Raw genomic sequence first — 13,925 nt, forward strand, 5'->3', positions numbered from 1 at the left:
TTTCACCCTGATGCATGTACAGAGATTAGAGTTGTTGTAAAATGTAATGGGAAAGTGCATATTCCTGACTTGTGAGCATTCAGGTGACTTGCCCTTACAATTCATGAGCTTACTGAAGGTGTGTATGCTTTCTGTGTGGACTAGCTGTGCATGAGGCAAACTTAGCATGTTATGGGGCACCAGGACATTCTGTTAGTTGAAGGTTGCTTCCTTCTTCCAGTAGTTGCCTATATAAAAGGATCATTGACTTAGGAGCCTGATGGAATAATCTGCCAGGATTCCTGCTTGTTGTTCAGCCTTTGATACATGTTCCATAAGTGGGAACTTGGTCCTTTGACTATTCAGTAGTTGATGTTTAGACTTTGAGTAAAATTTTCAAAAGCTCTATTGATTATCAATGAAACTTAGATGCCTAAGAGACTCATTTTTGAGATGGGCTTAGTCTCCTAAATCTCCTGGGCCACATTTCAAATTTAATCCATATTTTGTCTGACTTTTTTCCCTAATAGGCTGCTTGGCTACTGAGAGCTGTCACCTGCATAGACCTCACTACCCTGTCAGGTGATGATACCCCTTCAAACGTTCACAGGCTTTGTTACAAAGCCAAACATCCAATTAGAGAGGATCTCTTGAGAGCCATGAATATGCATGATAAAGGTATGATGGTTTTGGTTATATCATTTGCAAGGTTTGACTGTAAAATTGGTTATGGTCAGAACAACAGGCTTTGTTTACATAAACTTGATAGCTTCTTCTTTTTCAACATCCATTGCCTGAACATTAGTGATGTTAGAGTTAGCGTTGCACAGCCAGACATCTCTAGAAGAATGAACTGGATCCTAGACAGTCTCATTCAAGAAAATGGTAACACAAGTTCTGATTGCAAAGTATTCATCCCTAATTATGATATAAGATGTGGGGAAACCCCCTCACCTTGATTTACAGTTCCCCAGTCAGGGTTGCAGTAGGGACAGTTAAGGTATGTCTACACTTGCACCTTACATTTGCATCCTTAGTTCGAACTAAGCGGTTAATGAAGCGAGGATTTAAATATCCTATGCTTCATTAGCATGATCTCGCCGGTGTGTTACTCCACTCAACAGCTGTTCCAAAAGTGAAAGTGCACGCCGGGACACATTAGGTCGAACCAAACCCCTTGGTTCGAACTAACGTTACTCATTTTGAGGAGTAACATTGGTTCAAACCAAGGGGTTTGGTTCAAACTAACACATCCCGGCATGCACTTTCACTTTCGGAACAGCTGTTGAGCAGAGTAACACGCCGGCGAGATTATGCTAATGAAGCACGGGATATTTAAATCCCTGCTTCATTAGCAATTTCGGTCGTCTACATTTGCATCCCTAGTTCGAACTAGGGTGCAAGTGTAGACGTACCCTTATAGAATAAGCTGCACTATAAGGTGAACTAATGTGATATGGAAACCATTAAGAGAATAAATACAAAACTGCATCATATGCATCTCTCTTTTAATAACTGGACAGTAAGCTGGCACTGAATCGATTTGCATTATATGCACATGATATCCCTAATAAACTTTGGGGATTCTTTAGTGTCTCAAAATACTTTGGGTCATATCCCTGATTGATGTTATGCTGTGTGGCTCCAGGATCTTGTCCTTTGTGCAGACACATGAAGGGGTGTTGTAAAACAACAGGCTTTTTTTAATCTCTCCTCAACGTTATGTTTGCTGCTAAATTATGTCAGTAACTAAGGGAGGGATCAAAATAACAGCTAGCCCTGTCTATTAATTATGACTTCAGTGGCGTCAGGATTTGACCATAAGGGTGCGTCTACACTGCAGCTGGGAGATATGATTCCCCGGGTGTGTAGAGATTTGTTTTAGCTTGAGTAGAGCTACTGCGCTAAAAATAGTACAGATTGAACCTCTCTGGTCTGGGATTCTTGGATGTTGCTGGACCAGAGAACCCTGGACCAGAGCCCCAGCAGCAGTCTGCTGGGAAACCAGCAGGGGGCTGGGAGGGCAGGGCAGCCTGGCAGCCGCTGGGGGCTGGAAGCAGAGCCCAGCTAGCCCCTGGGTTGGGAGCAGAGCCAGGCTAGCCAACCTCTGGGTCCAGGAGCAGGGCAACAGCCGGGAGGAAAGCCAGTGGGGAGGCCAGAGCTCCTGGGAGAGCCCTCATCTCCCCTGCTCCAGCAAACTCCCTTTTCTAGGAATTGTCAAGTCCCGAGGGTGCCAAACCAGGGAGTTCCAACCTGTAGTGTGGACACTATTGCATGGACAACGGCTCAGGATATCTGTCCAAGTCCAACTGTCCTGTTGGGTTTAAGTTTAGGCAGCTAGCTGAGCTGCAGCCCTTGCAGCAGCTTCCATGCTACTATTTTTAGCATGCTAGCTCAGTAGCACTGGAACAGTTTTTGGCGTGGGGTTGTTGAACTGCACTCTTCTCCCTGCCCCACTCCTGTCCATACCCCTAGAGCTGAGGCTGGCAGCCAGGACCCTGGTCCCAGCAGCTGGGTGGGACCTCACATGTGAGGCATGCGGAGACCCCCAAGGGCAGGAGGCGGAGCTTCCGGGCAGTAGTGGTGCTGGCAGCCAGGGTGCTGCATGGCAGGGACATGTGGCCAGGAGGCACAACACTTGGGGATGCTACCGCACCCCTACTACTCATGCCTATGCCCAAACTTAAGCAGAGCTACCGCAAGTCTTTCTACCCATGCTTGGAGTCACACCACCTGGCTGTGACATAGGCATTCCCAAAGTATGTTGCAGAAGTGGGGCCTCAATATAAGTCTCCATGTTACACCCAATGCTGGCTGGAGTAAAGTGTCAAGGCATTTATGTGGCCATGCAGAATTTCTATTAAATGATAGCTGTAAAATGGCACCTTTTCATACATGGTACTGTACAGTGCTGAATATTGTAACTTCTCAGAAATATTAATATCATGGATGTGTCGGATACAGGAGACTCTTTTACAATGCCACATGATTTGGGTGCTTTGTTTGAACTGTAACATTCAAACAAAGTCAAACGCACAAAGGTAAATATTTGGAGCCTGGCTGATGAATCGTAGTGATAAGTTTTACACAGGTATTATCCCATTGTTTTCAACACCGGTGTACTGTGTAAAAACTAGAACAACATAGTGGTGTATCATCCCCTCACTATAAGGCATATTCACGAAATAAGAACTCCTCCCAATACCTTTTTAAGCTCTGATTTAAGAATTCTTTCTAACCCTATATACATTTAAAAAATATATTAAATATGAGGCAAATTTTCTTAGGATGTGAGAATAAAATTTGAAATAGAAATGCAGTGATACTATGCTAACACAAACTGTATCCCATGCTGGTCAAGCTGTGCTCTAGGCCCTTACGATACTCTGTTATCATAGTTTCTGACATAATAAATCTCAACCAAACTGGTTTAAAGAACTCCTGCCTTAAACTGTATCTGCAATTGAGCTACTACTGATGTAGCCCCACTGTTCTCTGGGTAGAGCTCACAGACATGGTGGTAACACTACTAGACACCACCTGAGCCTGGCTGTGATCAGAGAGCTCATGATTGCTACAGCCAGCAGAGATCAGTTGGTGGTTGTAAGAGATTTTTAAAAAAAGAAAGAAATCTAGTGCCCACAAGGTCATAGTGTGGACAAGGGGAAAATGAATATTACATGGAAATATATAAGTAAAACAGTGGATTGTAACTTTTTGCAGGTATTACAACAGCAGCTGTTTGTGTGTATCCAGCAAGAGTAACTGATGCTGTTAAAGCACTCAAGGCTGCTGGTTGTAACATACCAGTAGCTTCAGGTAAGTGTCTTTTCTTTATGAGTATTATTTGATAGATTCTTTTCCCAGTGGGCTTATGCCCTTTTTACTTTTATAAGATGTGTAAGAATACGTGAATGGGTTGTGGGATTTGGTTTTGTTGGTTTTTTTTGTTGGGGGAGAGGGGAAAGATCCTCCTTGTTTTTCACTAAGAAGAATTTGGAATGTGACGTTTTTAGTTGTCAAATCTAAGTTTTGCTGGAGGAAGATCTCCTGGGGAGACTTTGAGGTTTGTATGTTAAGCTCATGCTTGAACTGAAGGGTTAAGGATAACTAATCTTTATACAGACATTTTTATTCCCTACTGGAATTAGTTATTAAAGCTGAATAGATGTTAACATCAACAAATCCAAATCAGAGTTTTAAGCGATGTGAATACAAATCCCTTCCTTGCTTAACAGCTCAGTTTTTAGATTGCATACAGGTGGATCCTTCCACCCGTTGAAGTCTGTGCAAGTACAAGGGCCGATCCATGTAAAAATACTTTAATTTTGACTCTTTATGTTGTCAACATTTCACTAGTTTTCCAGGCTAAGGATGTTAAGTATCGACTAATTGACTAATCAAATAGTTGGTTCATTTTGCATCAATAGTGTGCCTTGGCTTTTGAAGTGCAGCAACAGCCCTGCTGACCTTGGCCTCCACGAGGCACTGCTGCTTTGAAACACTGTGAGGAGCTTGACACTGGAGTCCCTGGGGTGTTTCAAAGCGGTAGTGCTGCATGGAGCCTGGGGTCAGCAGGGGAGTCCACAGCTGATCCTGGGCTAAACCTGGTGCTGTTGCTTAGAAACGCCACATGCAGCCTGGGGACACCCCAGCTGGCCCTGGGTTGCACACGCATTTCAAAATGGCAGTGCCATGTGGAGCCTGGGGTCTGGCCCCCAGGCTTCCAGTGGTGCTGCCGCTTTGAAAAAAACATTTTTCTTCCCCCGCTCTCTTGCTGCCTCTTTTTGATAGAGGCAGCAAGGGAGGAGGAAGTTACTAGTCGACTATCCTGTTGACTATCTGATAAGCATTTGCTTATTGGATAGTTGTCCTTCGTATCCCTATTCCAGGCACCACAGAGAGGAGACAGTGTGAAATTTAGGATTGAAAAAACACCATAAAAACATGTGCATGATTTTTAAGAGGGAAAGAGAACTTTTCTTGACTCTCTTTTTACATCATAATGGTGAGGCAGGAGGGAGAGGGAGTAGCACAGTGAATGCAGGATAAGGCTATTTTTTCCTTTTCAAGTCATCTTTATGTTAAGTACAAAAATTAAAACGGTTGACCAATGTTCCCTCTGAGCTACCTAGTATAGCTTCACAGGCCATTCAGCAGCCTCCTCCCCCAGTCATTCAGCCTCTGGGAGGGGCAGATTAATTGCCTGTGAAGTGCAGTTTAACGGGAACTCTGCTGTTGACTAGTGTGTGATTGCATGCAACTTTACCTATTGTGATTCTTGTTTGCTCATATTAGATGCACTTATTTTCAAATACTATTTACAAGAATTTGGGAGGACTGAAGAATGTACACATCAAAGATTATTTCACACATTAAGTCAAATTCATTCCTTGTGTATGCAGGCAGAACTCCTCTGAAGGCAGTGGATTTATATGTATTAACCAGGCTGAATTGGAAATAGCTGTAAGGAAAGTGGGGGAAAAAATCCATTTGCAGGAATTATTTAAAACTGAGCAAATCATTGAATAAACAACTCAAGGGAAGAACTAGTACTCCTGTAGATGAGGTGGGGGATATCGTAGGTGCTTTGTGGGCCTTTGAAACTATGTCTACACTGGAACTCCTGAAATAACTATTTTGAAATAAGCTTATTTCTCTTCACAAGCAGGAGTTATTATTTTAAAATAACAAGCCCATTATTTCATAATAATGAGGTTGGTAGTGTGGACACTCACCTTTGTTATTAGAAAATAAGGGGAGTTATTTCAAAATAACTCCCCAGTGTAGACATGTCCTCAGTGTTTACTGGGGTTGTAGAGTAACTTCCCTTTCAGGGAAAAAAGAAAAGCTTGACTTTTTATATGCCTTAATAACAATTGTGTTTATATATAAGCCTTTGCATCACAGCTTTATTTCTTCCATTCTTCATAGTGGCAGCTGGGTTTCCAGCTGCACAGACTTCACTGAAAACCCGATTAGAAGAGATTAGGATTGCGGTGGAAGATGGTGCAAGAGAGATTGACATTGTAATTAACAGAACCCTTGTGCTGACTGGACAGTGGGAAGGTAAACACTCATTAAAGCTAAGGAGCCAACTTTTATTTTATGCCCATGTTGGTGATGGCAGAATGTGATGTTTGGTTGCCACTGTGGGCCAAGATTTTCAGAAATGACTAGTGATTTGAGTATCTCTGGTTTTTTGGGTGCTGAGCTTGAAACACCCAGAAAGAGACTGATTTTCAGATGGCGGGAATGCTTACCACTTGGTGAAAATTCAGGCTATTTTAAGGTGTGTTAGACTTGAAAAGGTTTATAAAAGGAGATATTTGAAAAATGATTTCCCAACTACTGCATAGTTAAAGTGAAACAGAAGAAAAGTGAATGCTGATGGTCTAATTACTCACAAACAGAATGGTTAAAAAAATACCCAAACGGGTTGTCAGTGTAGATGGTATCTCGTTAAAATGTGCATTTTGGTCCTTGACAAAAATGGATGTCTTCTAATTGCTTTTCTCCGAAGTTGAGGGTACAGATTTACAGTTCATATTATTACTGGTGTTCTCTCTCTCTCTCTCTCTCTCTCTAATTAGTAAGTGTAATAATACTAAAGATGGTTTCTACTCTAATTGGTTCTTCCTTAATGTACTGTGAATGGTTTGCCTTAAGTGCTGACAATAGTCCTATAGCTAATCTCCATGTAAAGGTAAACAACACATCCTTGTCTTGGAATCAAATTTTCATTTAGTTTTACAATGCAGCACTAATAACCTTCACTGAGAACACTTCAGAAAAGAACATACAATAATGGAGTTTGGTTAAAGAAATGTAATCATCATGGTGACATACCATAATTTTCTCATTTCCATCATCCTTCAATTAACTTTTAGCCTTGGACTAAAAATCCATCAATTTCAACATGCCAATGTTTGTCTCTTCATGAGTATTAAGTTTGTGCTAACTTGTTTATGTATCTTGATCTCTTTCACAATATACTTCACTTATACCAGCTTGTACTCAAATATATGCAGTAACCCAGATCATGGGCATCAGCTTGGCTGTCTTTCAATATGGCTATTTTGATTTCAGATGCAGTAAGTAAGTTGGTGATCTCAGTTCTGATTGGTGTGCACTGACATCTATGTCACAAAAGCAGCATGATTGTTCAACCTTTGTTGGCAGTCTTACTTAGATTGTTCGCTCCCAGTTGCATAGAACAGTGGAGTCCTGCTCCATGACTGAGGCTTCCAGGTGCTCCCACAATACAAATCATAAATAACAACAACAGGACTGAAATAGCCATGGTAACTAGGTGATCCTTTCCCCCTCACACCTCAGGTAAAAGATTGAAGAACATTCACTGGGAACAGACCTGTACACAGGAATTTCTGGGGAGGGGGGTGTGCAAACTGTGGAAGGGGCTGGTGGCTGCTCAGCCCCTGCAGCCCAGCCCTGCCTCCAGCCTCGCTCCTGGAGAAGGGGGGAAGATCAGCCCCAGCATTCCCCCAGCCAACCGGAGCACAGGGGAGAAAGGCTGGGGCAACGTGCTACTCTGCCTTCCCCCAGCCAGCTGAAGCATGGGGGAGGGATGCTGGGGCAACACGCCGCCCCAGGCTCACGCTTACTTTGAGGATCATGGGGGGTGCATTCTCACCCTTTGGAACCGCCCCCCCCCCCCCCCCCCCCACACACACACAGAGGCCTGGGGAAGAAAGCAAAAAGCTCAAACAGTTGCTGTTCACAACGTATTTGCTCTCAGGACATAAATGGAAATATAAATAATCATCATTCAAATGCCATCTGAAACCTCATTTTGTTGTGTTGATGTTTGTGGTGTTCTTGCTTAGTGAGTTGGGAGACATTAATACCCTGTCTATGCTACTATGAAGCTAAACTGATCTTGGAAAGAGTCTAGCACAATTTGAACAGTGTTAAGTGAAACCATTTTAAAAGCCAGCTTATGTCTTTGCGGCACTGTGGAAATGTATCACATTAGAAATTGAGCTAGTACCATTTTAAGTTAATCATGACTTAGCTTCTAGAATAGAATAGACTAATACCATTGTATTGTTGATGTATTAATTAGCTGGTTGTGGTTAATCATAATCCCTCTCTCATGGCCAGCTAGCACATTTTTTTAAACACAGACATGCATGACTACAATAGGCTCCAAATAGTATTTAGCACATTTTCTAAAACAGTGCATTTTGTAAGTGTAGACCTATCCTTTGAATGACCAGACAACAAAGATTAGATGTACTAGACTTCTTGTCAGAATGGTATGGGCACTAGTTTAGGTTCAGATGTGATTCTGTAGCACCTTTCCTGCATGGTTTAGAAATTGCTTAGTGTAGACACAAACTGAGCCAGTTGCAGTATGGAATGTAGTGGGCATAGTCTTCTATAACTTTTTATAGGGTCAAGTATACAGCTGGAACTAATCGTGAATAATCTTAATGTTAAATAGAGTTAACATTTTTAAAAGCTACTCTATGATGAATATCAATGGCATTAATCCAAGTTCTTTTTTTTTTTTTTTTTTTTTAACTATCTGACCAAATTCCAGTGTATAGTAGTTTTGTGTTGGATCCTAATATGGATCCAAATAATTAGAGGATAAGGTGACTAATATATTTCCACTAGTAAACATTCTTGAGAGCTCCAAAACTCAAAAGGATTAATTTTTTAAAAAAGCTAATTAGTTATCAGATATGAACAAATTCATCTTTAAAAGTTCAGATTGTGCCCTTCTGTGGAAAACCCCGCTGAATGGGATCTGTCCAGCAGAGTAAGATTTTCAAAAGGTTCCCTCCTGTTGTTTCAGATAGACAGTTCTGACATCCAGGCAGGGTTTGTCTTTTCTACCTAGGGAGCAAGAAAAGAGTGTTAACTTAGATTTCTCCCTCTTGTTAATTGTACTGGAAGCTTAAGCCATCTGCACAATAGAACCCTGTGGCTCCACACTTGTTCTGAGGCTATTTACTGTCTTTTACTCCATTCAGCCACAACCAGGGACTCCCTGATTCACCAACAGTCCTCCTAAGGGAGTTTCACATTGCAGGGAGAACTATAAGAACTCAGGCTATGTCTAGACTGCAGGCTTCTTTTGGAAGAACCTTTTTTTGGAAAAGATCTTCCGAAAAAAATTCTTCCGAAAGAGAGCGTCCACACACACAAGTGCATCAAAAAAGCAATCTTCTTTTTTGAAAGATAGTGTCTGCACTGATTGGATGCTATTTTGCATGTAAGGTGTGATTACCATGGACGGAATGGCCAACAGGGCAGCTGTGCTTTCTCCGCTTTCCTCTTCTTTCGAAAGAACTCCCTCTTCCCCATCCACACATGCCTTTTTTGTATGGCCAAGCAGAGAACCTGCATATAATGGGTGCTTCTACATCAGTGGTTTTCAAACTATGGGTCGTGACCAGTACTGGGTTGTGGAATGTCAGACACTGGGTCTCATTGCTGCAGGGTAAGCAGGTGACCACTGGGGGTGCTAAGACAAGCTACCTGTCTATCCTGGCACTGCAGACTGTCCTGCGCTCCAGAAGCAGCTGACAGCAGGCTCGGTTCCTAAATGGGGAGGCAGATAGCACTAGCTGCACTCCCATTGGCTGCTGGCTGCTTCTGGGTTGCTGCTTTTGAGGTGCAGCATGGTCTGCAGTGCCAGGACAGGCAGGAAGCCTGCGTTAACACCCTCCCTGAGCCACTCAAGGTAAGCCCTTTCTGCCACAGCCATGACACTCCCCAAACCAGAGACCCCTCCTCCCCCCCCAAAGTTCTTGTCCTCAGCCCAATCCCAGATCCCAATTATGTTGAGTCACAGGCACCAGACCTTTTTTTCAACTGGGTCATGAGAAAAAAAGTTTGAAAACCACTGTTCTACATGATTGTCTCCACATTATTACTTGAGCAGGAGAAAGGATGGGGTCTTGAGCACATATCAGGCTAACCCAGTTGACTGTTACAGAGTCTTTTCCACAAGGGAACACCAAACTGTCCAAGAGTAGCTACAATTGGTGCCTAAAAAAGTCATCAGGAATTGTTTTGCTTAATGTGCAGAACAGGGCTTGAAGTTGTTTCTGATCATGCCTGCAGTTACCATGCTTCAAAGGTCACAGCATGGGCAGGCTTTAGACAGACTACTCAGAACAAGGGTCACCCAGTTACCCATGTAATCAGCTGATAATAGAACAGAAAGTATATTGAACATGGCTATGAAAAGGGACATCAAAGAAGAAACAATGGGCAGATTCTTTTTACTGCATGAAATTGTGACCTGAATTATGCAGGAAGTCAGACTACGTCAGTGGTTCTTAACCAGGGGTATGTGTATTCCTGGGGGCATGCAGAGATCAGGCCTACCGAGAGAGGGAGCAAAGAAGGCAGTTGCCTCAGGGCCCTGCAATTCAAAGTAGTCTGGGGCTCCCAGCTGCTGTTGCTGCTACTACAGCAGCGGCAGCTGGAGCCTCGGGCCCTTTAAATCACCGCCAGATCTCCAGGCGCTCTGGGAGGCTCCACAAGTGGGGGCTGCACCACATTCCAGCTGGTGCTGAGGGCTGGCCGCCCTGCCCCTTCTACCTGAGGCTGCCCCTTCCTAGAGGGCAGAGCTGGCTCCTGTATCTTGCCCAGGGACGTGCAGAGGTCGTCAGCTCCCCTTGCAGCGGTCATTCAGGTGATACATCAGCTCATCTAGATATTTGCCAACTTGTACAACAGCAACATAAAAACGCCCAGTGAAATCAGTACAAACTAAAATTTCCTACAGACACTGACTCGGTTATACTGTTCTGTGTACTATACACTGAACTGTAAGTCTAATTTTTATATTCCAATTGATTTATAATTATGTGGTAAAAATGAGAAAGTAAGCCATTCTTCAGTAACAAATCAGACTCCTTAAAAGGGATATAGTACAGTAGTTTGGAAAGGATGAGAGCCACTGGAATAGGTGACAACTGTGGTCCCATCTGGCCTGAAAATCCATTGATTCTTATTGAAGTTAATTGGAAGTTGCAGGTTTGAGGATTGGCTCAATGAAACAGGATGAACTGGCACCACTGAAACTGTGGGGTGGATATTTTAACGTGATCTGTATCAGCTTTTTCTGCATGTGGTGACAGACAATTATGTATGAACAGAAGTCATGGGAAAAGAGCACTCAGCCGTAACAGGGGCTGGTGGAGTGGATTAAAAATAAACAAATGAGATTACGAGTTCATTTAATTCATTTCTTGTATCCACACCAAGTATTGTGGCAAGCTTGAAGAAAGCAGGTTTTTCAAAAATAAATAGTTGTGATTGATTTCCCCCGAGGTGGAGGTAACTGAGTTATCACTGATAGATTGCCAAGAGTTTATGTAGAAAAGTATATCCACGTGTACTGTTGCCTCTCATATTTGTCATGAAAAGAGGACTATCCAAGGAACTAAATTTATTCTCCCACTCTTATGACGATGATGATGTTAACAGAGGGGGAGAAACTCTGGCATTTAACTTATCCATGAAGGAAAGTGACTCCAGGGGGTGAGGAGAAATTTTGTTGCAAGGCTGATGTTCAGTATATAGGATTAATGTTCTACAGACATATATATGATTTATACCACCACCCACACAGTAGCTATATCTAATGGCTAGATATGATAAAGCTTTTTGCATTGGACAATTTATTTGAGGAAGCTAGAAAAAGGGCTAAGGAAGTCTTTCCAAGTAGGACCCATGTGTTTTATAAAATTGAAAAGTAGTGGCGAGGACAGTAAATACATCTTTGTTCCAGTGACTTCATAAACCACAACCGCTTTCCTCTTGTGCTTTATAATAATGACAGAACCTTTGCATATACTTGTAGCCCCAGTGTATTTTTATGGTTCTTTTCTCATGGTGTGATTCTTCAAAACTTCAGGTGTTATTGACAATAAATATGTGTGGTTTATATTATTTTTTTTTATTTTGCAAACTAGATCTTTCTGTTTATGTATTTTTCATCCCCCCACCACCGATGGTGGGTAATTAAAGTCATCTTGATAGATGAAAACTGTATTTTCTTAAAGTTTTTTATGACTTTGTTTAAAAAGTTGTTGGACAATGTTATATTAAGCATTTTAGTGAACATCCAGTTGAATTATTTTAAACCTAGTCTTACTCATTATTGAACCTATTTATTGTACTTGAAGTATAATTGTCTAAAACTGCTCTTTAACAATTTTTAAACTTCTTTATAAATCTGTGGATTATAAAAGTAAATTTATGATGTGTTTTATTTGAGGTTTGGAAATAAATCCATAAATCAGATTTACTTTAAAAAAATTACGATTTATGTCTAGCTTTTCTCCAGTAGTCTTCTGGTAACACGGTATTACTTTTCAGAAGGCATTGTGTACTTAATTATCTGCTTTTTTCACCCATTGGAATATCATAAATGAAAGACAAGTGACATTTTTGTTTGTGAGAACAATAGGTTGCAGAAATGGAACACTATACAACCGTACGGGCCGGGCCATGTGTCAAAAATTAGGGAGTCGATCCATGGTCCACTGAAGCTAATGGGAATCTCTCTATTGACATCAGTAAGTGTATGGGATTGAGCTCTATAACTCAGAACCTGCCAAGATGCTGCATTCATGCTGCAGGCTGCTTAGTCTCTGCCAATTCGGTCTAGGTAATTATGAGCCCATCATTAGCTGCTCTGTTAGGGTTATTCTACACTGCACCCTTAGCTCGAAATCAGCCACACAATTTGACCTACGTAAATTGCATATCTTATTTTGAGTTAATATCAAAAGAGCTTATTTCATAATTTGGTGCTGTCTACACAGTTGCAAATTTCGAAATAACTTGCTGTTCCAAAACATCCCTTAACCCTTGTGGAACGAGGTTTACAGGGACGTCAGAATAGCAAGCTCTTTATATTTCAAAATAACAGGTTTATTTCAAAGATGCGGGGAATAGCTATTTTGAGATACCAGTAGTATCCCAAAACAGTGCCGCAGGGTAGATGTACCCTTATAGTTGAAGCATCGTTTTCTGTAGGCCTCACTCCATAAGGGTAAGGTACCCCAAATCCCTCCCCAGTAGCGGTTCTGGAAAGGATCCCATCTTGGATGCCACTAAGGAACTGAAGGATCTGTCACCTTTTGAAAATGCTACTTCAGATTTGCCTGCATCTCCCTTGGCTTCCTTGGCTTTGGTAATAGGAAGCTGCGTTGTTAACAGGCTATGGACGGACATGAATTTGCAGAATGACAGCCATAAGATCACTACCTGCTCACCTTCTAAAACTTGTCTAGATTTTGTGGGGCAGCCATGTGCTGAGGCTCATGTTAAGAAGATGGGCGAGGAATGGAAATGGAGGAAAGAGAACTATAAGAGGAAAGGAAAGGAAGATTAAAACACCACCCAACTAACCAAAGAGGAAATGTCAGTCAAAAGAAGAAATTTCTTAAAAGGGGGTTGGACAACATTAAGATACTATAGACTGAGCCACAAATCCATTAAAATGCTTGGACTGGCCATAGAAAATTTTAAGATTGAGCTGGCTTACTGAGGATCTCAATCTTTTGACAAAGCTGCTGCTGTCTCATGCCACACTGTATTCCCATGAGTAGAGCCCTGCACGGATACAAAAATGCGGATCTGCATCCGTCAAGCTCTACTCCTCATCTAGTCCACATGGTCATGCAAAGAAGAGGCAGGCAGCAGGAAAACAGGCACTGGTGGTAAGAGGCAGCAGGGATCCGGGGCCGTGGCTCCACAGGCCAGTGCTCACCAGGTTGGGAGCGGGGAGGAGGAGAAGGAGGCCTGGCACTCAGACTCTCTTTCAGGGAGATTTAGGATGCAGCTTCTTACACCCTTTCCCTGGTAGCAGTGCAGGGGCCTGCCCAGGCACATCCCCTCTGCCTGATGGGGTGGGGGGAAGCCCTGCTGAGGTATCTGTTCCCCTATCTGTG

The 13,925-nt window shown here is 42.4% G+C and overlaps 1 protein-coding gene across 1 annotated transcript in view; it reads left to right on the plus strand.

The window, feature by feature from the left end:
• The window catches only part of DERA (deoxyribose-phosphate aldolase), an 84,201-nt gene that overhangs the window by 21,379 nt on the left and 48,897 nt on the right, over window positions 1-13,925 (plus strand). The window contains exons 3-5 of the mRNA XM_006130270.5: window positions 510-657; window positions 3,703-3,798; window positions 5,914-6,048. Of these exons, the coding sequence (XP_006130332.2) occupies window positions 510-657; window positions 3,703-3,798; window positions 5,914-6,048 (379 nt within the window). The remainder of the gene's footprint in view (window positions 1-509; window positions 658-3,702; window positions 3,799-5,913; window positions 6,049-13,925) is intronic.

The sequence above is a fragment of the Pelodiscus sinensis genome, chromosome 1 (assembly GCF_052426305.1).
Source record: "Pelodiscus sinensis isolate ZL-2025 chromosome 1, ASM5242630v1, whole genome shotgun sequence".
Taxonomy (NCBI): Eukaryota; Metazoa; Chordata; order Testudines; family Trionychidae; genus Pelodiscus; species Pelodiscus sinensis.